Source organism: Elephantulus edwardii, unplaced genomic scaffold (genome assembly GCF_000299155.1).
Source record: "Elephantulus edwardii isolate Elephantulus edwardi_28Jun2011 unplaced genomic scaffold, EleEdw1.0 scaffold00035, whole genome shotgun sequence".
NCBI lineage: Eukaryota > Metazoa > Chordata > Mammalia > Macroscelidea > Macroscelididae > Elephantulus > Elephantulus edwardii.
The window spans coordinates 3,722,749-3,747,568 of NW_006399785.1; the positions used below are offsets into that span (position 1 = coordinate 3,722,749).

A 24,820-nucleotide genomic window follows, 5' to 3' on the forward strand; every position below is an offset into this window, starting at 1 on the left:
CTGCTATTTCAGAAGTGGTTGGCCAATCCTTCCTAGTCTGTCTTTATGTGAATGTTCAGATTTAGAGAAGTATCAGACAGACATGCCAATCCTGCTTTCAAGCTTGTCTTAATCTGGGAGCTCTACCAAACCCTGTCCACCATGGCTAACCATTATGGCATTTGACACACCAGTGGCAAAGTGTTCAGTATCACAACAACCCCAAGTATCTCAGTACAGCAAACTGACAGATCAGTATTATACCACTTAGAATAATGTTCTTCCCAAATACAATTAACAGGATGCCTAAGGGCTGGCTCTGGGGCCCAACTGACTTTTAAATACAAAGGTCAACCCACCATGTCCTGATTTACTTAAACAAGGAGGTTTTCAGCTCTCAGCTTGATGGTTGACTAAATCTAGGTGACCAATCAGCTTGCACACAATTCTTAAGGAAACTAAAATGACCCAATAGTTTACACCTGACTTTCAACTAAATCTAGAGAACCTACCATCCAGAATACAACTGCTTCACACATGAGGTTCCAAGGTAGAGGCTTAGGGCCCAAATGACTTTTAAATAGAAAGCCCTGCCCACAAAAAAATATCAAGCTAGCTTAGAAATTTAAAAAAGTATATCCTAGAATTATTACACTAAAAAATATTTGAGGAGATAGTAGAGACAAATCAGAAACCAAAATAGAGATGCTATATTATAACGATTATATGTTTTAATAGAATTCCAGAAAGACATGGCAAGAAACTTTGTGATCTCAGAGAAACCTGTACAAATTCAAACTTAATATCAACAAAGACATTTGCTCAATTGTATGGATTCTGAAGTTAGTTGCCTTACTCCAGTGTCAATGTCAAGCCTTTTTAGTATATTTTCATACCTGGCTCTGGATCAAGTTCTCCAAGACTCTTGTTTTATCACGAACCCCTCTTTCTAGTTTATTTCATGTTTCCATGCAGAAGGTCAGATCTTAGACCCTGTCTTTATCAAACAATTCCACCCTTCCACCTCTCCAATTTCGGGGTCAGTCTCCACCTCCACTCACACTGACTTCTCTTCATCTTTCTTGAAACACTCAGCAAATGCCTGCCTCACGAGATCACTGTATTTAGCTGTTCCCTCTGTGTGGAATTTATGGCTGCAGATACCTGGGCAGCACACTCCTCTAATTAGACTAACCGGGTCTCTGTACACTTTCACTTGCTGTGAGAGGCCTTTGTTGATCATTCTATTTGAGCTGCCTCTCACTCCACACTGATGTTCCGATGGATGTGGTTTTTGTCTTTATTTTCTTCTTAGCTTTGTTCATCAACATATTTACTACATTTTATATTCCCACACGCCTAGATTATCAGTGCTTACCTGGAAGGAAGGTTCTGTGTTTTGTTCTCTATACTGGACTTTGAACTGAGATTTCATCAAGTCCAATGCATTTCTCTTAAGCAGATGTTGTGATTAAATGAAGAGAATGGCTATTGCAAATTTGGGTTGTTAAATAATTCATGGGGAGATAACAAGCTGATGCAGAATGTCAACACAAACAGAAAAATCTTAGTACTTTTAATGCATAGGCTTTCTCTATAGTAACCAACAATGTCCTTAAACAAAGGCATCATACTTTAATTGCCATCATAATGACCTTATAGAAAACAGACCTGAGCCCTTCCCTGTCCTTTGCCATCCTCTTCCTCTCTAACACAGTCCAGTCCACTGTTGCCATCACTATGTCAATCCATCTTGTCAGAGGTCTTCTTCTCCTTCACTGACCCTCCATCCTTCCAAGCACAATGTCCTTATCCAAAGAATAACCTCACTTAGCAACATATCCAAAGTATGAGAGATGTAGCTTCGTCATCTTTGCCTCCAGGGAGCATTCTGGCTCCACCTTCTTCAAGACATATCTGTTTATTCTATCGCCAGTCCGTGGCATATCTAGAGCTCTTCTCCACCACAAAAATGATTCTTCTGTCATTCTTATTCACTGTCCACTTTTGTAATATTTAGCAGGTGATTGAGAAGACCATGGCCTGCATCAGGTGCACCTTAGAGTTTAAACTGACATCGTCGCTTCTCAGTAATTTGGAGAGGTCCCTGAAAACAGACTTGCCCAATGCAATACATCTCCTGATGTCCTGACTACCGGTACCAAGTGTGTTGATTGTAGATCCAGCAAGTGGAAATCACCAACAACTTACACCCTTTCTCCATCTATCAGGATGTTGATTGTTGGCCCCACAATAAGGATCTTTGTTTTATTGAATTTGGGAAGTATATAATCCATAGAGAATGCTCTAGTTCTTGATCTCCCACAGCACACGTTCAAGGTCTCTTCACTTTCAGCAAACAAGGCTGTGCCATCTGCATGACACAAGTTGTTAATGCGTCTTCCTCAGAAAATGGAGGTTCAGCAAAGGAGGAGAATAGCTTCAATGAAACAGATTGACAGAGTGATTTCAACAGTGCGGTTCAGTGAAGCAAGGATGGCCCAGAAAAGGACCAGGTTTTGATTTATTGTTCATTGGGTTGCTCTGTGTCAGAGTAAGCTCCGAACAAGAGCAACACTAAAAACCACTGTCATGAATGTCCCTGTCACAAAGGTTTATATCCAATCCAGCAAGCATGTTGATCTATATTTAAAATTATTAATTTAAAATTTCTAATTATAATTGGTTAATAAATTGTAACATGACTTAGTGTGAGAAAGTAGCTTTATTTTTGGTCCCCAGCGACATGATTCCACCTTACTTTCCCCTTGAAAAATGTAAGGACACAGTGTTGGATAAACTCCTGCTGTTTATCTAGGTCTCTGCATATTTGGATGCTAGAATTCTCCCCTGTGATAATTGGTTTCTGAACTTCAAAAATCTCTGTACAAATTCATCTCTGAAAGAACGTTTCCTTAAGCTTCAGCTCTCAAAAATGAAGCCATGCCAGCTTCTATCTTCAAATTGGAAAAGTACATTTTGGTTACGTCCCTCATTGAACTTCTGGAAAGATTTACGAAGTCTAAAGGGATAACAACCTGAATAAGCTTATATTAGAAACTCTGTCATTTACACAGCTATTTCCAGGAGGTCCTTAAGAACTGAGACAAAGCTGTCATACCACCTTAGTTTTGTTCTCTGAGGAAGCAAAGCTGCTTCTGTCAGAGAAGTGTATGAATCAGGAATCAAGATGTGGTCCTATCACAGGTGATCTTCTACTATTTGAGACAAGACTTCCCACATGCATCATTCTGAAGAGGACTGAATGGGGTCTCTAGAGGCTGAGGTCATAAGTTCAAAATTTATAAATACCACTTCGACCACAGGACTAAAAAATAACCCTTTTCCTTTTTTTAAAAAAAAAAAACAACACCAAAACTCCAAAAGCTTCCAGAAAAAGTTAACATTTACTGTTGTTATCTAAAGAGCTTAATTTGTGAATCGTAAAACTAAAAGCCTTAAAAGTTGGCCTTTTGTGTTTCAGTTCTCAATCTCTCGGGTGTATTCTAAGCAGTGGAATTTCTATGTTCAGCTATCTGAGGAAATGCCAGAGTGCCTTGCAGAGTAGGTGTGCCATTTTACAATCCCACTAACAGTATATACTCTACATCCTTTCCAACATGTATTACTTGCTGTCCTGATAAACTTTGCCACTGTTACTGGAGTGTGCTGATATCTCATAGTGGCTTTGATTTCCATCTCTCTTATTGGGAGCGACACAGCAGCAGGAGCGTAGGATGGTTTTGTAAATCACTACCTAACTTGGGAGGGATTGGAGATTATTATGCTAAGTGAGCTAATTCAGTCCTGTAAGGACAAATACTGTTTAAGACCATTACTGTAGAATGTGTATAATGATCCAAGGTGGGGGGAGGGAAGAGGGATGAGGATGGGAGGAGGTGGTGGTGGTTAATCTTAGGGGTACACAATTTGGTGGGTGGAGGGAGGGGTGGGTAAAGGAAATGGGAACGATTCAGCATGAAAAACAATGTATATGAAAAATAATTTTAAATTTTTGGCTTTTGGTAACAGTTAGTACACCTCTATTAAAAACTATGGGAATCAGTAACACTGCATGTTATTCATAATAGAATGATTGGTGTGTTTGGCTTAAACTCAAAAAGCACAGTGTGGGTGCCCCACTCCTGATGCATGGTGGTACCCCTGGTGATGTTTCAAGTCCACCAGCAGCTCCCCAGGAGAAAGCTGGACAATCTCCTCCTGTGCAATTTACAGCCTCGGAAAACCACTGGAGGGTCTGCCGTGAGTGGGCTCTGACTCAATGGCCCTGGTCTTCCGTCCAGTCCGGGTTTCTGAAGTATGTGTGCTACCGCTGTGCGCACCTACCACGATGTGGGCAATACTCACAGAGAATTCAGGGAGCGCAGTCCTTGGAACGCATCCGCCGCCAGTTCCGAGATCTGATTATTGCTCAGATCGCTAAGATCAGAAAAAGGGTTCAGTTAAATTAGCTAGAATGCCAGCGCCACCGAGCGCAGGTGAAAGCGATGCACTGCTTTCACCGGCTTGTTGAGGTCTAACAATCCATACATAAAACGTGCAACATCGACCAACTCACGCTTAAAAAAATAAAAAAAGATTGTTTTCGCTCAGTTGTTAACTATTTGCCCTAGAGAAGTTATTAATTATTCTGCCACACCTGATTTCTGAAAATAAACCAGCTAAAAATTGACTGTACAATATTCCAATGCAATTACAGTAATGCAAATCAAAACAGAGGACTTTCAAATAGCTTAGCAATAAACATTTTGAGGTAATGTTGTATTGACTCCAGCCCATGGTGATCCTGGGTATACAAGAACAAAACCCTGCTAAGAAGCAGTAAGATCATTAAGAGCTTCTGTCCCCCAACGCTTGACTCCTATTTCTATGGAGTTCTGTCTATTCTCTTTTTAGAAAATGACACCCAGTTCAGAACATTCTTCACTCACATTCGTTTGAGTTTCTTGTACCGCGAGAAAGCTCCTGGTGGGATGACCTTGATTGAGTTCTGTTCAAAACGCCTGCAATGACAAAATTCAGTTCATCAATGGAGCAAGCTCTGGAAAACGCTGAGTTCAGACTCAAGAGTTCCTGGCAAGAAGCAAAACTGACACTCAGGGATATTGTAGAATTCTCTAAATATGGTGCAAGATTTGAATTAAAGACAAGACAATGTTTGAACTAATAATGTATTTCCATTTTGAAGTATTATCCCTCCAAAGTCAAATCCATTTTTATCTAGTTGATTGATTCAACAGCTCGACAAGACAGGTCAAAACAGCTCCTAATCTTTCCAAGGCTCTAATCTTTATACGAGTAGAGTGTGCTTTTTTTTTTCCTATGAAGCAACAGGAGCACTTGAACTGCTGAACTCTTAGTCAAATGCCTTTATAAGTGCATTAATATTTAATGATGCATAAAGGAAGAAACACTTTAAAAACCATCGTTAAGTGACTAAGCTGGCAGTATAGCTTAATAATAAAAATGTAAGTAAAAGAAGTGCTAGGTAACACTGAATAGATGTATGTCTTACAGATAATTATATCTTTCCTACAAAGGAAATTTCTTCTGATTATTACGTTTTATAAACCATTTCCATTTTCCTTTCTAGAATGCACGTGATAGGTTAAGTAGTAACTCTTATACTCACGAAATTAATTTTGAAGCTTCTTATGAAGCAAAAGTTAAATTCTAAATCCATATGTGCTGGAGGTATTTACAGTAAAACTGTCTGGATTCCGTTGATTCATTATGTGATTATTTCACTTATGTGAGTGTTTCACTTATGTGATTGTTTCACTTAAAAGTTATTGCATCAAAGTACACTCAGACATATTGAATACATTTTTATGGTGCATCATAATTAAAGAGTTAGCCCTCTGAATTGTATAAATCCTGTATGTTGTTGAGAATTGGAAAATTGTTTCAAGTTGGAATTGACTCATAGTTGACCCTCCAACAGGTTTTCAGAGTCAGTAAATTGCAAAGAAAGAGAGTGACCATCCTTCTCCCCAGAGACTCTCCCTAGGAACAGCAGGTGGATTCGAACCATGTACACTGGGATTGCAGTATAGCTTTTTTATTATTATTTTATTTTTTTTTAAACTGTCATTTTAATGAAAGTTACATAAAAGTTGAATTTTTCATTCATTTTTTTCTGCTACCCCCTAGTTTGCTTTTTTCCCCCTTAAATATTCATTCATTGCTGTGTAATTTCCTCCCTCCCCTTGCACCCCTCTCCCAGCCTACTTTGCACCTTTTATTCTGTACTGTTGTCATACAAATAATGCCTAATCATATATTCCTTTAAAACAGTTCTTTCCCTCATCTGTCCCAATGCAGTGTTCATTATTTATGCCCTCTTTTCATAAAACGGGACTGCCATGGGGGTTGATCAGCAAAGCTTCTAAGCATTAAGACACCAAAATAATATATAATGGAATAATGGATTTTATCATCTGGTGAAGAGATTGAGATTCTTAACAGCTTTAGTTTGCTTGGCTCCACAATCAACACTTTTAGTACCAGCAGCCAAGAAATTAAAAGATGAATTACACTGGGAAAGTCTGCTGTCAGGGACCTCTCCAAAGTACTGAAGAGCAGCGATGTAAGTCTGGAGAGTAAGGTATGCCTGATACAGGTGATGGTCTTTGAAATTACATGCTATGCATCAGAAAGCTGGACAATGACTAGGGTGACAGAAGGAGAGTTGGTGCCTTTGAGCTGTGGTGCTGTAGAAGACTGTTGAATATACCATGGACTGCTAGGAAATCAAACAAGTTCATCCTGGAGAGGGTGAGACCAGGCTGCTCCTTGGAGGCAAGGATTCTGAAGCTTCATCTGACATACTTTGGGCATGATGAAAGGTGGGACTAGTCCTTAGAGAGGGATGACATTCTTGGGAGGGTGGAGGGACAGTGCAGGAGAGGAAGACCCTCGAGGAGATGGATTGACTCAGTAACTGGGGTAATGGGGTAGGTGTGTCAGAGACAATAAGATTGACACAGGATAAAGCAGGGTTTAGGGCTGTTGCACACAGGGTTGCTATGAGTTGCAGGTGAGCCAACGGTACATAACAATGACAACAACAACAACATGCTGGGAGAGCTCTGAAGGTATACAGTCAGGAGGAGGCTGCACTGCTAACCCACAGACCACAACATTCTGTAGGTTTGAATCCACCAGTGGCTCCATGAGAGAAATAAGGGCAATCTCCTCTGTTACAACTTACCATTTTGGAGGCTCAGTGGAGGGTCACTTATGTGTCAATTCTCATTCAATGACAGCAAGAGTTTTCCAATTTTTAAGATTATTACTCTTTAATAAATCTAATAAATATTTATTATAAATAAACAGAAGCAAAAGGCTAAGTTAGATTGTCTACACTTTATATTTTCTGTTTTCAAGTTTTGTGAAGAGTCTCAGAGTTTACTCTCTGCCCTCTTCATCTCCATATACATGGGTTCCATCATCCTTCACTGTCTTAGCACTCACTGCAGCACTGGCTGCTGTGGTCAAGCCTCATTCTGCTGGGATGTGACATTGATGTTGTTAGGTTCTCTCAAATCTAGTACTACTCATAGCTACCCTATGAACTAAAGATCTGAAGCCCGTTTTATCCTGTGCCATCCTCATACGGCCTGACACACATGAGCCCAATGCAGTAGATGTGACACTACTTGGCCATTCTCATTAATGACTTTACTTTCTAACCTCCCCCGCATACCCCCATATAGCAATTCCTCCAAGGTTCAGGTTTTTTCTCTCATACGAAAGGTAAATCTTTATTATTTACAACCTAAGTTTGAATTCTCTCCATCTCCAAAGCAGAAGTTATTATTGTTTGCATCAAAAAAGAAGATCACATTTAAAATATAATTTGGAAACTCTTGAAGAGAATGAAAATCACCTATAGGCCACTCAGATTGCTGTGTTTTCCTTAAGTCTTTTGTGCATATATATTAATTTTATATAACAGAGATCTTTATGTCTCTAGAATATTGATGCATATATTCAGCACATCCATTTTTCAATAGATTTCAAAATTTTTTCATAGACATATTTAAAATGTGTATAACACGTTGATTTCAAATTTAGCATATATTATACCTGATTTGATCATATTTGTTAGTATAGTTTTACATTTGTATTAGGTAAGCAATATTCTAAAGACAATTTTTTTTGAAATGTTTAAATGGCACATTTTGAAAATGGTGAAGGTTGCGTAGTGGAGTGTACTTGGGGTGGGCAGTGGGGGATTGTATACCAATGAAGGAATGTTTCTTTTGCTTTGCAAAGAGAAGAGCAAACTGTGGGGGAGGACTGGACAGGGAGAAAAATGCAACAATGAATGAATGGAAATCCAAAATCTCTGTAAATGTTCATTAAAATTAATAAAATTTATAAATTAAAAAATTGTGTACTATGGAAACGGTGGTGTTCTGCCAACATGAAGGCATGTCGTTGAAACTCACCAGCTGCTCTTTGGGAAGATGGACATTCTCCTCCCATGAGATTTATTGCCTCTGTGAAAACCCGCTGAAGGGTCAGACATAAGCTGGTTCTGACTCAATGGTACATAACAACAAAGGCATATGGACGGCATATTTTGGAGGTCTTGGGAACTCTACAGTGAATTCTACTCTATCCCATAATATTGCTATTTGTCAGAATTGGCCCCATCTACAGGGATTTAGTGGGTTAGTTCTATCTATAGTCAAAGGCGTTCTCTTTCCAATACCTATGTTCTTATTTCACTGTATTTTACCCATTTTGTGCCATTTAACTCATAATGGAACATCTTTATTAAAAGACCGAAGACTACTAAGCTTCCGAGTGAAACCTGAGTATTTTACCCATTTTGAAACATTATCTCTTCCTCAGGGAGTCTCGGTAGCTCAGTGGATAAGTGCGCTACTGTTCTTCTTAAAGCGAGGAGCTCACACCCAGTAGCCTTCTGTGAAAAAGATGTGGTGTACTCCTGTGAAGAACAGAGACCAGGAAAGCCTTTGCTATTCACCAGAGCTGCAGCTTTTCATCATGGCTCTGGTGGTCTAGAGACAAGAAGCAGCACTGCAATCCTGAAAACACTTGGTTTGAATTCACCAGCTACTCCACATAAGAAGGATGGACCATCTCTTCCCATATGATTAACTGTCTCTGAAAACCTGCTGGAGGGTCAGCTATGGGTTGGATCTGACTCGTTGATACACAACAACAACAACATGCGGAGTAAATAATCCAAGAAGCTGGACTATATGAAGAAGAACAAGAAGTGGTTCAGGATTGGAGGAAGACTCATTAACCTGTGATATGTAGATTAAATAATCCTATTTGCTGAAATAATAAAGAATTATTAATTTAAGACCCAAACTAACAGTCTTCAGTGTAGCTTACATCTCGACACAGAGAAAACAATAACCTCAATTAGCAACAGCCAGATAGAGCAAGAGACTGAAGTTTCCAATGATTTAATTTTCCTTGACCATACAATCAATATGCTGAGAAGCAGAAGACAAGAAAGAAAATAGCGTATTACGTTACACGGATCTGCTACTAGGGACCATTTTTATGTACTGAAGAGCAAGGGTGCCAATGATCCAAGCCAGGCTCATTTCATTACTTCCTCCTTATGTGCTTGTGGAAGTTACACAACGTTTTCTATCAAAAAGGAACTGACATCTTTGAATTGTGGTTTGGTGAATAATGTCATATACAAAATGGACTGTCAAAAAAAAACCACCAAAGAAATATTGAATGTTTCCCCACCCCCCACCCCTGCTCAATAGGTTTTCTATTGTAAAACACAGGGACTTAATCTTTAGGATGTCCCATTGATCAATTTTATCCTCTCCTAGTTGTGCAATTCTGGTTGTATTTTTCAGCCATTTATACCACAGACTAGGCCTTCTAAGTTTGGTCCCATGTTGTACTCAACAAAGATCTTACACAAGGGTCTTATATAAGAGTCTACTGAGTATTACTACAGGGTTTCAAAAAAAAAAAGACTGATAACTCAATTACAAAAAGGGCAAAAGACATGGAAAGACTATTCACTGAGGAAGATATTTGGACGGGCAACAGAAAAGATGCTCAAAATTACTGGCAGTATAAGAGATGCAAAACAAAACCACAATGAGTAATCATGTCATCCCAGTAGTGGCAACACTTAATAGGACAGAAAAAAATATTAAAGTGGATGTGGAGAGACTGGAACTCTCATACACTCTTGCTGTAAAGTGGTACAACCACTATGTAAGACCGTTTGGTGTTTCCTCAAAAAGCTGTACACAGAAATTCCGTGTCACTCAATTATTGCACTACTAGTAATATATCCCAAGGAAAATAAACCTGAGGCACAAATGGAGATTTGTACAGTATTATTCACAATAGTAAGAAAACAGAAACAGTCATAATGTCCATCAGTAAACAAAAATGGACTGAGAAATTATGTTATATTCACACAAAAGAATATTATGTATCATTCAATATATTTTTTCTTTAATACTATTTCACATGGGTGAGTCTGGAAAGGATTTTATTGTGTAAACAAATGATGTTTCAAAATCAAGAAAGGGGTCCATTAGGGATGTATTCTGTCTCCATACCTTTTCAATCTGTATGCAGAACAGATCATCCAAGTTGTTGGGCTGTACGAGGAGGAATGTGGCATCAGGATTGGTGGAAGAATCGTCAACAATCTGTGCTATGCAGATGACACAACCCTGCTCACTGAAAAAGAGGAGGACCTGAAGCACTTGCTGCAGAAGGTCAAGGACTGCAGTCTTCAATATGGATTGAAGCTCAACATCAAGAAAACAAAGATTCTCACCATTGGGCCAATTGGCAGCATCAGTAGGGATGGTGAAGAGATTGAGATACTTTAGCAGTTTTAGTTTACTTGGTTCCAAAGTCACCACTCTTGGTAACAGCAGCCAGGAAACAAGAGACGAATTGCATTGGGAAAGTCAGCTGTGAGGGACCTCTCCAGAGTACTGAAGTGCAATAACATTAGGCTGGAGACTAAGGTGTGCCTGATCCAGGCTATAGTCTTTGCAGTTACGTGCTATGCATCGGAGTGTTGGACAGTGAACAGGTATGATAGAAAGAGAATTGATTGATGCTTTTGAGCTGTGGTGCTGGAGAAGAGTGGTGAATATACCATGGACTGCTAGGAGAACAAACAGGTTTGTCCTGGAGAGGGTGAAGCCTGGAGTCAAGGATTCTGAAGCTTCGTCTGACATACTTTGGGCATGTTGCAAGGAGGGACTGGTCCTTGGAAAGGGGCATCATGTTTGGGAGAGTGGAGGGACGGCACAGGAGAGGAAGACCCTCGATGAGATGGATCGATTCTGAGAGTGGAGTGGTGGAATAAGTGTATTTGAGACAGTGAGGTTGGCACAGTAAAGAACGGTGTTTAGGGCTCCTGTACATAGGGTCGCTATGAGTCTCAAATGACATGATGGCACATAACAACAATAACAAACTAACTCAGATTCATAAAGACAAATACTACATATGACGATTATTGTAAAAATAGAAAGATTACTAGTAAGAGGTGTACAGAAGCCCAAAATAGGAGGTAGGGGCTTTAACTGTAGAGGGATGGGGAAATCTTGAGGTCACAGAGCTGGGTGGGCAGAGGCAGGGGAAGAAGGAGTCAGGAAAGATCCAGTAGGGACTGAAAATGTGGGGTAATGATGGGCATGAACCAATGGTGATTAACTTTATAAAAACAATATCAATAGAGGAATGTGAAAAATACAATGTATATAAATGAAACTACAAAACCAATATAAAGTAAAAATAATTATTTTTAAAAATAAATATTGTATATAATGCTTTTACTCTTGTTGTTGTTGTACTGATGACACTACAGGCAAAAGATTTGAGCCTAGTCCTGCCCTGCACATCCTCACACTTCCTGACACACAGAGCCCATTGCAGCAGTCACATTGTCAATCCATCTGCGTGAGTGTCTTGCTCTCCTTCACCGACCCTCCACTCTTCCTAGCATCAAGTCCCTTACCAAGGAATAGCACATTCTAGCAATATGTCCAAATTATGTGAGCTGAAGCCTCTTCATTCTTGCCTCCAAAGAGCACTCTGGCTGCACCCTCTCCAAGATATACCTATTCGTTTTCTTGGCAGTCCGTGGGACGTGCGGTACTCTTCTCCAACATCACAGCTCAAAGGCATCAATTCTTTTTCTGTCATCCTTAGACATTGTTCAGGTCTCAGATGTATAGTAAGTACTCGGAAAGACTATGTCCTGAATTGGACGTGCCTTCGTCCTCAAACTGACATCACTACTCCTCAATAATTTGGAAAGGTCCTGAACTGCAGATTTTCCCAGTGCAATGCATCTCCTTATTCCCCGACTGCTCATATCGAGGGTGTTAACTGTGGATCTAGTCAAGATGAGGCTGTTGACATTTTCAATTTTCTCTCCATCCATCATGACACTGTCTGTTGGTCCAGTGGTAAGAATCATTGTTTTCTTGATATTGAGACACAATCTGCATATAATACAGACTGTTAAAGAAAATAAATCTCAGGGCCCCTGAACCATACTAACTCATAGCTGACCCTCCTGAAGGTTTTCAGAGACCATAAATCACCCAAAAGGAGATTTTTCCTCTTTCTTCTGCAGAGTACGTGGTGGATTCAAACCACCGGCCTTTGGATTGGCAGCGTGAGGCCGTACTCACTTGGCCATCACAGATTTCATGTTATATACTTTAGGTATACTGTCAGGAGGAGCTAGTGCCTAGGAAAAAAGGACGTTGTGCTTGGCAAAGCTGAAGGTGAAAGAAAAATAGGAAGATCCTAAAAAAGACAGACTGACAAGGAAGATAAAGAATTGGGCAATATTTTGATTTATTACAGTAACTTTTTTTTCACAGAGTAACTATTAGTTGGGGCTGATTTGAAAGTATCAACAAGAACAATGAACACCTTCTGGGCAGTTTTGCACTGTAACATGGAGCCACTATGCATTGAAACATTAAGTCAGTTCCCACGTCCCAAGAGAAAGATTTACCCCCAAAGACTAACCACAGCTAGTATAAAGAACACTTGAGAGGAACTGGAGAGCATTATACTAAGTGAACTAACTCAGTCCCAGAGAACAGATATTGTGTAAGACCGTTACTGTAGAACGTATATGAGGATCCAAGGGGGAAGGGTGGGAGCAGAAGGATGAGGATGGGGGTGGTGCTGTGGTTAATCATAGGGTCACACAACTTAATGGGTGGAAGGAGGGGTGGGTAAAGGAAATGGAAACGATTCTGTGTGGAAAACAATGTATTTTAGCTTTGTATGTAAACCAGTATATAATAAAAATGTCATTTAAAAAAAGGGCACATTGATTTTTTTTCTAGACCGTCATCCACACCTTTAGAAAAGGTGCTCTATATTCTATATAGCAAGAGAATTCTGAATAATTTCTTTACTAAATTAATTGATAAAACTATTTTGCACTAATGGGTTAGAAAAGAAATTATTTGCTTGCTTAATTTTGCCTGATCTATTCTTATAGATTCTTGTATTCTCTAAAGTACTGAAGAGCAATGGTGTGTCTCTGGAGACTAAGATGCATCTGGTACAGGCCATGGTCTTCGCAATCACTTGTTATGTGTCAGAGAGCTGGACAATGACCAGGGAGGATAGAAGGAGAATTGATGCTTTTGAGCTTTGGTGTTGGAGAAGAGTGTTGAGGGTAAAATGGACTGCTAAGAAAACAAAGAGATTCATCCTGGAGAGGGTCAAACCGGGCTGCTCCTTGGAGGCAAGGATTCTGAGGCTTCGTCTGACATACTTTGGTCATGTTGTAAGGAGAGACCGGTCCTTGGGGAAGGACATCATGCTTGGGCGGGTGGAGGGCAGGTGCAGGAGGGGAAGGCCTTCTGGGAGGTGGATTGATTCGGTGACTGGTGCAATCGGGATGAGTGTGTTGGAGACAATGAGATTGGCACAGGACAGAGCAGAGTTTAGAGCTGTTATACATAGGGTCACTATGAGTCGCAAGTGACTCGATGGCACATAACAAGAACAACAACATTCTTGTAGGGAGCTCTATTGGCCTAGTGGCAAGAAGCTGGGCTGCAATCCTGAAGACACATGTTTCAAGGTCATCAGACGCTCCACAGGAGGATGGGCAATCTCCATTAACTGCCTCTGAAAACCTGCTGGAGGGTAAGCTATGGGTCGGTTCCAACTCCACGGTACACAACAACAACTTTCTTGTTTCTTATAGTTAAATGGTAAGTAACTTAAAATCAATGAAAAGAAGTTATAGACAGAATATTATCAACTTTTTAATAATGGTATTGGAGCTCTGGGTGCCTAGAGTGCAATGCTGTACTGCATTCAAATCCACCAGTTACTACTCTATGGGAGAAGGATGAACAATTTCCTTCTATGGGATTAACTGCTTCTGGAAACCGCCTTCAAGGTCAGCCATGGGTCAGTTCCAACTAAAGGACACACAACAGTATCTGAATCTTAGCCAACTGAAGCATTCCAGTGTATCAAAGGCATTGCTCAAAATCACATAAAGCAAAATTGAGGAAATAGAAACGTATTGATGTATTTCTTTTGTCAATATTGACAATCCAGTATAAATAATTACATTCAATACATTTTGAGATCCATGAAATTAATCTAAAGGAAGCAGGAATTCAGTCATTCACCAACTTACAAATATTTAACGCCTATGAAAATGAGGGAAATTTTCGATGAGATAGATTGACAGAATAATCACAACCCTGACTCAAATATACCAACAGTGCTGTGAAGGTGGGTTTCTTTTGTTGTTGTATGATGGGTTTTAAATGCAGAATATCCCAAGGAAATATAGTCTACTTGATATCAATTAATATTAACAATGTACAAGGTGTTGTATTACTTGATTGGAATTAATGGTGTACAAAAGCAGACATATTATACTCTTATAGAAATTTTATTAATTAAATATTTCATTTTATTGTTAAACCTGAATGCTAAACTGTTTAATACTTTTCTTTCCTAAGAGCTCACTTAGAATTGAGCCTTTGAAAATATTAATAGTATTAATTTATGGCTGTGGCCACAATAATACTATGCTGAAGATCTTGTTTTAAATTGATTCTTTCTCAGTCTCATAGACTATTTAATAGAACTCTATTAATAACTTTGCAGCCTTCAACATGGATTCAGGTTCAATATCAAGAAGACAAAGATTCTCACCCCTGGACCAATTGGCAGCATCAGGATGGATGGTGAAGAGATTGAGATTGTTCACAGCTTTAGTTGCTTGGCTCCACAGTCAACAGTGTGGGCACCAGCAGCCAGGAAATTAAAAGGCGTATTGTGATGCGAAAGTTTGCTGGCAGAGACTTCTCCAAAGTCCTGAAGAGCAACGGTGTCTCTCTGGAGACTAAGGTGCGTCTGGTACAGGCCATGGTCTTTGCAATCATTTGTTATGCATCAGGAGTTGGACAATGACTAGGGAGGATAGAAAGAGAATTGATGCCTTTGAGCTGTGGTGCTGGAGAAGAGTATTGAGGGTACCATGGACTGCTAAGAAAACAGGCACAGGACAGAGCAGAGTTTAGGGCTGTTGCACATAGGGTTGTTATGACTCGCAAGCGACTCGACGGCATATAACAACAACTGTGGTTAGTGGCCCTATAGCCACAGCAACGCTACATAGAACAGAATCACATTTTGCTCAATCCTGTGCCATCCTCACAATCCCTGCTGTGTTCATCATGCCCATTGTGGCAGCCATCAATGCATCTTCTTGAAGGTCTTCCTCTCTTTAACAGATCCTCTACTTTGCCAAGTACGGTGTCTCTTTTCAGCGATTAGAAACTCCTTACAACATGTCCAAAATATGTAGGACAAAGTCACCATCGTTACCTCAAAGGGACAATGCAGCTTCCCTTCTTCCAAGGCAGATTTGTTTACTTTCATAGTCCCCGGTACATTCAATACTTGTTACCAACACCACAATTGGAAGGCATCACTTCTTCTTCAGTTCTTCTTTATCCATTATTCTACTTTTACAAACACATCAAGGAACTGAAAAATGCCATGCCTGAGTCACGGGTTTGCTATTTGCACTCATTTCCTTGTTCTTTAGCACTTTGAATCAAGCCTTCACTGCAGATTTGTCCAATGCAATGGACAGTTTAATTTTTTGACTAAAAATCTTTGACAATTTTGATCTTGTTTCATATGCTAAATTAGGGTAATGTATTATTTACATATATGTATATATTTAGGAAATACATAAATGGAATTTTTGAACCTATTTTAGTACATAAAAATATGTAATAAATGGATTAATTTTTAATATTTTTAATGCAATTGATGGTTCAGGAAAGCTGGGGATTGCATTAAAGATTTCTACATGACTAACATGTTTGTTGTTGTTGTTAAGTGTTGTTGAGTGAGAATGACTCATAATGACCCTATGAATGAAAGTCTTGAACCCAAAAATTCAATCTTTTCTCTACGTTCATAGTTTCCTGAGACAAGCTTTTTTGGAAGTAGAGGCGACTCCTACTTCCAAGCATGTTTTATTCAGGAGCTCCACAAAACCCAGGAACGAGAGCCACAGGGCCACAGGCCCAAGGGCCCAAATACCTTTTAAAATATGAGGCCGAATCCAATCAGCTCACCTCCAGTTGGGACCAACAGCCACACCCAAGTCTCAACCCCAGACCAGAAAACACACCTTTGCAGAGTCCAGCAATTCTGCTTATCTTCCCAGACTAGAAAATAGTCCCAGATTAACATGATTCATTGAAATTCCTGCTCTCTAAACCCTACCTATCCCCATCTTATTTTTCTTTTTAATAAATTTCTATATTGGTTTACTTACAAAGTTCGTATACGTTGAGTAAAAAAAAATACATTTTTTTTATTCATTCAAACAGAATAACGATGCTCTCACTTCATTATTGCAATGTGCTGTCTTGCCTTCTACATTGCAATGCCATTAGCAAAGATGAGCAATGGCTTATGTAGTGGATTTCTGTTTCCTTTTTATTCTGTTCATTTGTAGTCACATTCCAGGATAAAAAATATGTATCTATAGAAGAAGGCTTATATTATTTACATTGATTCAGTAGCTAATTGGTTTCTAGGACATTGCATCTGCAATCCATTAAGGCAAAACACAACCACAGACTTCATTCAATGATATATAATTTCAGGTAGAAAAACATCTCAGCATGGACAGATTTCAACCAATATATTTAAAACATGTCATTTTTTGCTTTGATACTGGACAAACTATGGATTAATGGATAGGATCTGTAAATGTTCAGGTCTCTAACAGAAATTGTTTTTCTTTTGCATTACAAGAATTATAGAATATATTTCATAAACGAAAACCAACTTTTTACATGTTGTCCTTCTGCCTAAAAAGGGGGGAAAGTAATTGAACACCAGATTATAAATAAGAGAAAAATAGCACACTTTCAGATTAAAGTACAAACAAAGGCAAACAAAATGTATATTTTCTGCTTTTGTTATCCTCTAATCTCTGGCTTTAATGCAATAGAATCTGCTGAATTTTATAGTGTGTGAATTTGTGTCCATTCTTCCATGAAGAATCTAATTAAAAACATTCTAGGGTTACAAATGGAGAGAGTGTAATGGTTTAGATATATGTGCATGCTTAGGCTAAAAGTCACTATAATTACGAGCTTCTCTATGCCAATTCTTCAGAGAAAATTCAATATTTTGACTTTCAAAGTAAAAATAGATTTAGAAAGTGAGTTGAGGATAATAAAATCTTTGAAACCCATTAGCTTTTTTCTCCGTGAAATTTATGTGAACACTTAAAAAATCTTTCATAACTGTCTTTATACATATCTAATATTCTCTATTGCTGTTGTTGTTGTGTACCATAGAGTTGGAACCGAAACATATCTGACCCTCCGGAGGGTATTCAGAAGCAGTTAATCTCAGGAGAGGAGATTCCCCATTCTTTTCCTGCAGAGTAGATGGTGGCCTTGAACGACATGCCTTTGGGATTGCGGTGCAGACTTTTGCCACTAGGCCACCAGAGCTCCTTAACACTGTATCTACATAAAAAGTAATGGTTCTTAACACTCATTGCTTCCATGAGAGGACACTACTAACCACAAAATCAGTAAGATAAGAAAATGCCGTATTTCAATTGTTTTGTTATTTGTTGTATACTCTCAAGTCAAGACCGGTTCATAGCTGGCCCTCCAATGGGTTTTTAGAGGTAGTAAATGACATGATTCAGTGACTGGGATAATTGGGATGGGAGTGTCAGAGACAGTGCGATTGGCACAGGACAGAGCGGAGTTTAGGGCTGTTGTACATAGGGTCACTATGAGTCACAAGTGACTCGACAGCACATAACAACAACAACAAATGACATGGAAGGAAATGGCCCATCCTCTCTCATGGAGTAGCTGGTGGATTCCAAGTGTGTGTGTGTGTGTGTCTTTGGGATTGCAGTGTAAGTCCTTAACCAAAGGATTCAAAAGTATGTTTAAATAATCAAAGGTCTTTCCCTCCATTTCTCTTGGTCTATACTATTGCCGTTATGTACTGCCAACTCTGATTCAACTTAGAATGATTCTATATACAACAAAATGTAGCACTACTACACTCCGTCTAACATACTTTGGACATGTTGCGAGGAGAGACCGGTTCTTGGAGAGGGACATCATGCTTGAGAGGGTGGACTGACAGCGCAGGAGGGGAAGGCCCTCTATGAGGTGAATTGATTCAGTGACTGGGATAATTGAGATGGGAGTATCAGAGACAGTGCAATTGGCACAGAACAGAGCAGAGTTTAGGGCTGTTGTACATATGGTCACTATGAGTCACAAGCGACTCGACGGCACATAACAACAACAACAACAACAACAACCCAGTCTGTTTCATACTCACTGTCACAGCTGTGTGGAGCTTCCTGCTGCAACCTCTGTCAACCCCATCTCCTCAAGGATCTCCCTCGTCCATGTATCTTCCACTTCACCAAGCATGATGTCCTCCACCATGAACTAAAGCCTATTGAACTCATGTCCAAAGTGTGTGAGATGAAATCTTACCAGGCTGTCTTCTCAGAAATATTCTGGTTGTCCTTAGTCAAAGGCAGATTTGTGTTTTTCTTCTGGCAGTTTACGGTACATTCAATATTATTCTTCAACACCTAATTCAAGATATCCACTATCCTACTGTCTGAGCTGCAATCCCAAAGGCACACAGTTCGAATCCAAGAGCTGCTCTGTGGGAGGACAGACAATCTCCTCCCATGTGATTAGCTGCCTCTGACAACCTGCTGGAGGCTCAACGATGGGTTGGGTCAAACTCCACAGTACACAACAACTCATTGTACGTATAGCTTCTCTATACATGCCAAGGCTATTGTGCATACTGTGGCTTAGGTCAAAACACCTCTCACGGTATCACTCTTGCTTCTTAACTTTTTGGCCACAGATGTGTTCTGTGCAGCACTTTCTTGGCTGGCCCATCCATGGGTGCCAATGGTGGCTACTAGTCAAATGAAATCCAATCTTTTCTCCATTTACCATGACGTTGGTTATTGGTCCAGCTATGAAGCCTTACTCCCAAACCCCACGTAATGTACAGCTGAAAACCATATTGAAACTATACTCTTTCACATTCATTAGTGAGCGCCTCAAATATTTACTTTGATTAAAAAAAAAGTTATGTCATTTACATAGCACAGGTCTTCCCATCACCACCTTGATGCCATCAACATAGTCTTTACACTGTCCAGTTTCGGGGACCACCTGCTCAGCATACGGATCGAATATGCATGGTGAAAGGATTAAAGCCCTGATGTACGCTTTCCAGAATTTTAATTAGACTCTTCTTTTTCCTATTCAAGCTATAGTCTGTCAGGCTTTGTACAAGGTCTTCAGAAACATCATGAAATGTAGAATTTCCATTCTTTTCAGTAATTTACTATGATGTTGTTGTTGTTGTTGTTAAATGCCATTGAGTCATAGATGACTCCTAGCAACCCTATGAACTAAAGTCCCGGACATCTGTAAAACTTCCATCATTTCTCCAAGTTCATAGGGTTTCCGGAGGCAAAGTATTTTGTAAGTGGATCCCACTCTTGCTTCCAAGCTTCTTTTAATCAGGGAGCTCCACCAAACACTGTCTACCATAAGTAGCCATTATCGCATTTGATACATCAGTGTCACAGTGTTTAGCATCACAGCAACCACGAGTTATCTCTGTATAGAAAATGGGAAAGACTGGTGCTATGCCACTTAGAAGAATGTTTGATAAAAAAATAATTAAAACTGGCCTGAGGGCCGCAGATTAAAATCACCCACCTTTGGCTTGGTAGTGTCACTTTCTGTTCACTAGGCCAACTGAGCTCTCTCTTTGTTGTTGATGTTGTTCTTGTTGTTGTTAGGTGCCATCGAGTCACTTAAGACTCATAAGCGACCCTATGTACAACAGCCCTAAACTCTGCTCTGTCCTGTGCCAATCGCACTGTCCCCGACATACCCATCCTCATTACCCCAGTCACTGAATCAATATACCTCATAGAGGGTCTTCCCCTCTTGCGCTGCCCCTCTACCCTACCAAGCATGATGTCCCTCTCCAAGGACTGGCCCCTCCTTACAACATGTTCAAATTAAGTTAGACGGAGCCTCAGAATTCTTGCCTCCAGGGAGCCACCCGGTTTCACCCTTTCTAGGATGAACCTGCTTGTTTTCTTGGCAGTCCATGATACCCTCAATACTTTTCGCCAGCACCACAGCTCAAAGGCATCAACTCTCCTTCTATCTTCCTTAGTCACTGTCCAACTCTCTGATGCATAACAAGTGATAGTAAAAACCATAGCCTGTATCAGATGCACCTTAGTCTCCAGAGAGACACCATTGCTCTTCCATACTTTGGAGAGGTCCCTAACAGCAGACTTTCCCACGGCAATACATCTTTTAATTTTCTGGCTGCTGGTGCTGAGAGTGTTTACTGTGGAGCCAAGAAAACTAAAGCTGTGAACATTCTCAATCTCTTCACCATCCATTCTGATGCTGCCAGTTGGTCCAGTGGTGAGAATCTTTGTTTTCTTGATATTGAACCTGAATCCATGTTGGAGGTTGTAGTCCTTGACCCTCTGCAGCAAACGCTTCAGGTCCTCCTCAGTTTCAGCAAGCAGGGTTGTGTCATCTGTATAACGCAGACTGTTGATGAATCTTCCACCAATCCTGACACCACACTTCTCCTCATAGAGCCTAGCCTTCCAGATAATCTGTTCTGCATACAGGTTGAAAAGGTATGGAGACAGGACACATCCCTGGTGTACACCCTTCCCAATTTTGAACCATGCAGTGTTACCTTGCTCTGTTCTGACGACTGCCTCTTGGTCCAAGTATAGGTTTCACATTAGCACGATCAAGTGTTCTGGGATTCTCGTTCTCAGAATTGTTGATGTACACCGTCAAATACCTTTGCAGAGTCATTACCACCAACCTGCTGGTGTGGCCTTCAATTAGTCTCCATCATGACATCAGCAATGGACTTTAGTATTCTACATTCTTTTCAAAATCCTGTTTAAATTTCTGGTGGCACTTTGTGGATGTAATGCTGCAATCATAACTCTCTTTAGTATCATTTTCCTTGTATTTGATATTAATTTTAGGCACTGTCTTCCATATTCCATTGGTTCACCTTTCTCTGAAATGGCTCCATACAAGAATTGATTCTAATCAGTTCACCAGATAATGTTTTTTGAAATTTTTTGGCATATAAATGTAGTTGATGGAAAACTGTGAAAAAGGTGATACATAATGTATACTGAATTGGAACAGATGAGGGAGAGAACTGTTTAAAAGTGATATATGATTAGGTATTATTGTAATGACAGGAGTCCAGAATGAAGGGTACATAGTGGAGTGGACTTGTGGGGAGGGATTGTATAATAAGGAAAGAATTTTTCTTTTAATCTTCAAAGAGAAGAGTAAACTTTGGGGGAGGGTGGGCAGAGAGAAAAGTGCAACAATGAATGACTGGAAACCCTAAGTCTCTGTAAACTTTCATTAAAATTAATAAATAAACAAATTAAAGAAAAAAGTGAGTACTTTTCACTCTCTGCTTGGTCTGTTGAATCACCTGCATCGATATTTCATCAATTCCTTGAGTTTGGCTTTGCAACAATGCCTTCAGGGCTGTTGAGATTTCTTCCTTAGATGTCATTGGTTCATGGTCACATGCTACCTTCTGAAAGAGCTACACCATGAACAAGTATTTCTACTGCAGTGACTCTGTGCATGCTTTCTATAGTCAGTTGATGATCTTTGTATCATCCAATATTTCGTCCATGAAAATCTTCAGCTTTGAGACTCAAGGTGGCTTCTCTTCTTCCATCTAGAAAAATGCCACATGGTTGGGTTTTTTTAATTAAATTAATTTATTTATTTTTCATTTCAATGGACATCTACAGAGATTTTGGAGTTCCATTCATTCATTGTTGCAACAGGTTTTTAAAGGTTTTTTTATCTTTGTTCAATTTATTTACTCCTAATGGTGGTGTAACACGTTATTTGCTCACTTCTACCCAAAGGCCTGTAGTTTGAATCCACCAGTGGTTCTGTGGGATGAAAATGGACAGTTTCCTCCCATAAAAATTACAGCTTCAGAAACTAGATGAAAACTTACCATGAGTTGAAATGAATTCAAGTGGCAGCGGATTTGGGGTTTAGGTTTTGCTTTAGTTTAAATGTTGCCTCAATTTTCAATCACAAATACAATAAATTTCAATAAATTTCTACTATTGGCTTGATTTTTCTTTTCAATAATTATTATGGAACTAGAGAGTGTAGGATTCTGTTGAGAATAGTTTGTACTCTAATCCTGAAGCAGGTGGGGAAACATAGAAGGATTTTAGATATGATAAGTTTTTTGTTTTAACAGGATTACTATGGTGTTTTTTTTATTATTCTTAAATTTTATTAGTTTTAATGAACACTTACAGAGATTTGGGGTTTTCATTCATTCATTGTTGCACTGTTTTCTCTACCCTCCTCCCCAGTTCGTTCTTCCTTCCCCCCTCCCCCCGAATGTCGCCACGTGTGTTTTTACCTTTGAACACAAAGGCTCTAGGTCTTTGCACATTTCCTTTTGAAAAGATTAACATGTAGATACCTGAGGATTAATGTTGTTGCTTTTACACCTGAAGCTCATATATCATGAAAATTAGGTGCAGATATAACTTTGAGTTCAGTGACTTCCGATTATGTCATGTAGCTTGCTGGGCTCCACGGCACAGACACAATCATAGATTGTTACCAAACACAGAAGTTCTGACATCACTAGTTGTTGTTATGTTGTTATGTGCTGTCGAGTCGTTTGCGACTCATAGCGACCCTATGCACAACAGCCCTAAACCCTGCTCTATCCTGCGCCAACCGCACTGCCTCTGTCTGACACACCCATCCCGATTACCCCAGTCACCGAATTGACATCACTAGAGAAGAAGATAAACCAAATAAATGGACAATTCAGAATTGACCAGCTTTAAGGTATTACAAGATGCTGAATGCTGTCTGTTAATGTTCAATATTGTTCTTGTTGAGTACCGTCAAGTCAGAGCCAACCTATAGCTGACCCTCTGGGAGGTTTTCAGAGGCAGTTAAATGCACAAGATGAGATTGCCCATAAGCCTTGAAAATTACTAAATTTAAATCTAAGCATTATTCTCAATATTTTCAAATTAAATACTTTAGCATGCAATACAGACCAATATTAAAAACAAATCATAAATGTCTCCTGTAAATGAGATATTTATAGCTATTATATATTTGAATATGGAGAGATAAAATGACAATGACTAAAAGCATGAAATTCATGCTTCTGTAAATTTACATTTAATTCTCATCATTGAAAGTGGGGAGGACTTGAAACACTTGTTGCAGATATAGACTATAATCTTCAATATGGATTATATCTCAACATTAAGAAGACAAAATCCCTCACCATCAAGCCGGTAAGCAACATTATGATAGATTGAGGGGAAAACCGAAAATTGTCAATGATTTTACCTTGTTCAGATCCACAATGAATACCTTTGTTGCATTAAAGGTCAAGAAATCAACATATGTATCACATTGAGAAAATCTGTTGTCAAAGACTTCTTCAAAGTGGTAAAGAACAACCATGTCAATTTAAAGACACTAAAGTACACTTGGTTCAAATCATGGTCTTTTCAATTACTTGCTATGCATCTGAAGTTGGATAATGAATAAGGATGACAGAAAAAAAAGCAAAAACAAAACAAAACAAAACAACCAAAAACCCCTGATGCTTTTGGAGTGTGGTGTTGGAGAGGAGTACTGGATAACGCACTGACTGCCAAAAGAACAAACAAAGTATGTCTTAGAGAAAGTGCAACCAGGATGTCCCTTGGAGGCAAGGATAGGGAAGTTCCATCTCATACACTTTGAGTATATTATTAGGAGGGTCCAGTCCTGGGAAAAAAATACACCAAGCTTAGAAAGATGGAGGTGTAAGAAAGGAAAACCCTCAATGAGACTGGTCAAGATAGTGACTGTAACAATGGGTGTAAGTATACCAGAGATGCTGTAGATTGGACAAGTTCAGGAAAGTTTAGATTCACTTTTATAGTCACTTTTCATAGGGTCATTGTGATTTACAGTTGACACATAAAATCAATAACAATCACTATTAATCAGCAGAGCGGAGCTATCAAAAGATTAGCACTCTCTGTCTCTGCTTCCTCTTTGGGAGAAATAGAGAAAATGTATTGCAAAAATTTTAGTAAAAATGACATGATATATAATTATAAACACATTCTTAT

The 24,820-nt window shown here is 39.4% G+C and overlaps 1 protein-coding gene across 1 annotated transcript in view; it reads right to left on the reverse strand.

Moving 5' to 3' along the window:
* The window catches only part of SLIT2 (slit homolog 2 (Drosophila)), a 632,406-nt gene that overhangs the window by 187,683 nt on the left and 419,903 nt on the right, over nt 1–24,820 (reverse strand). Inside the window, exons 10-11 of the mRNA XM_006884512.1 lie at nt 4,932–5,003; nt 4,348–4,419 (exon numbers count right to left, since the gene is read on the reverse strand). Coding sequence (XP_006884574.1) covers nt 4,348–4,419; nt 4,932–5,003 — 144 coding nt within the window. The remainder of the gene's footprint in view (nt 1–4,347; nt 4,420–4,931; nt 5,004–24,820) is intronic.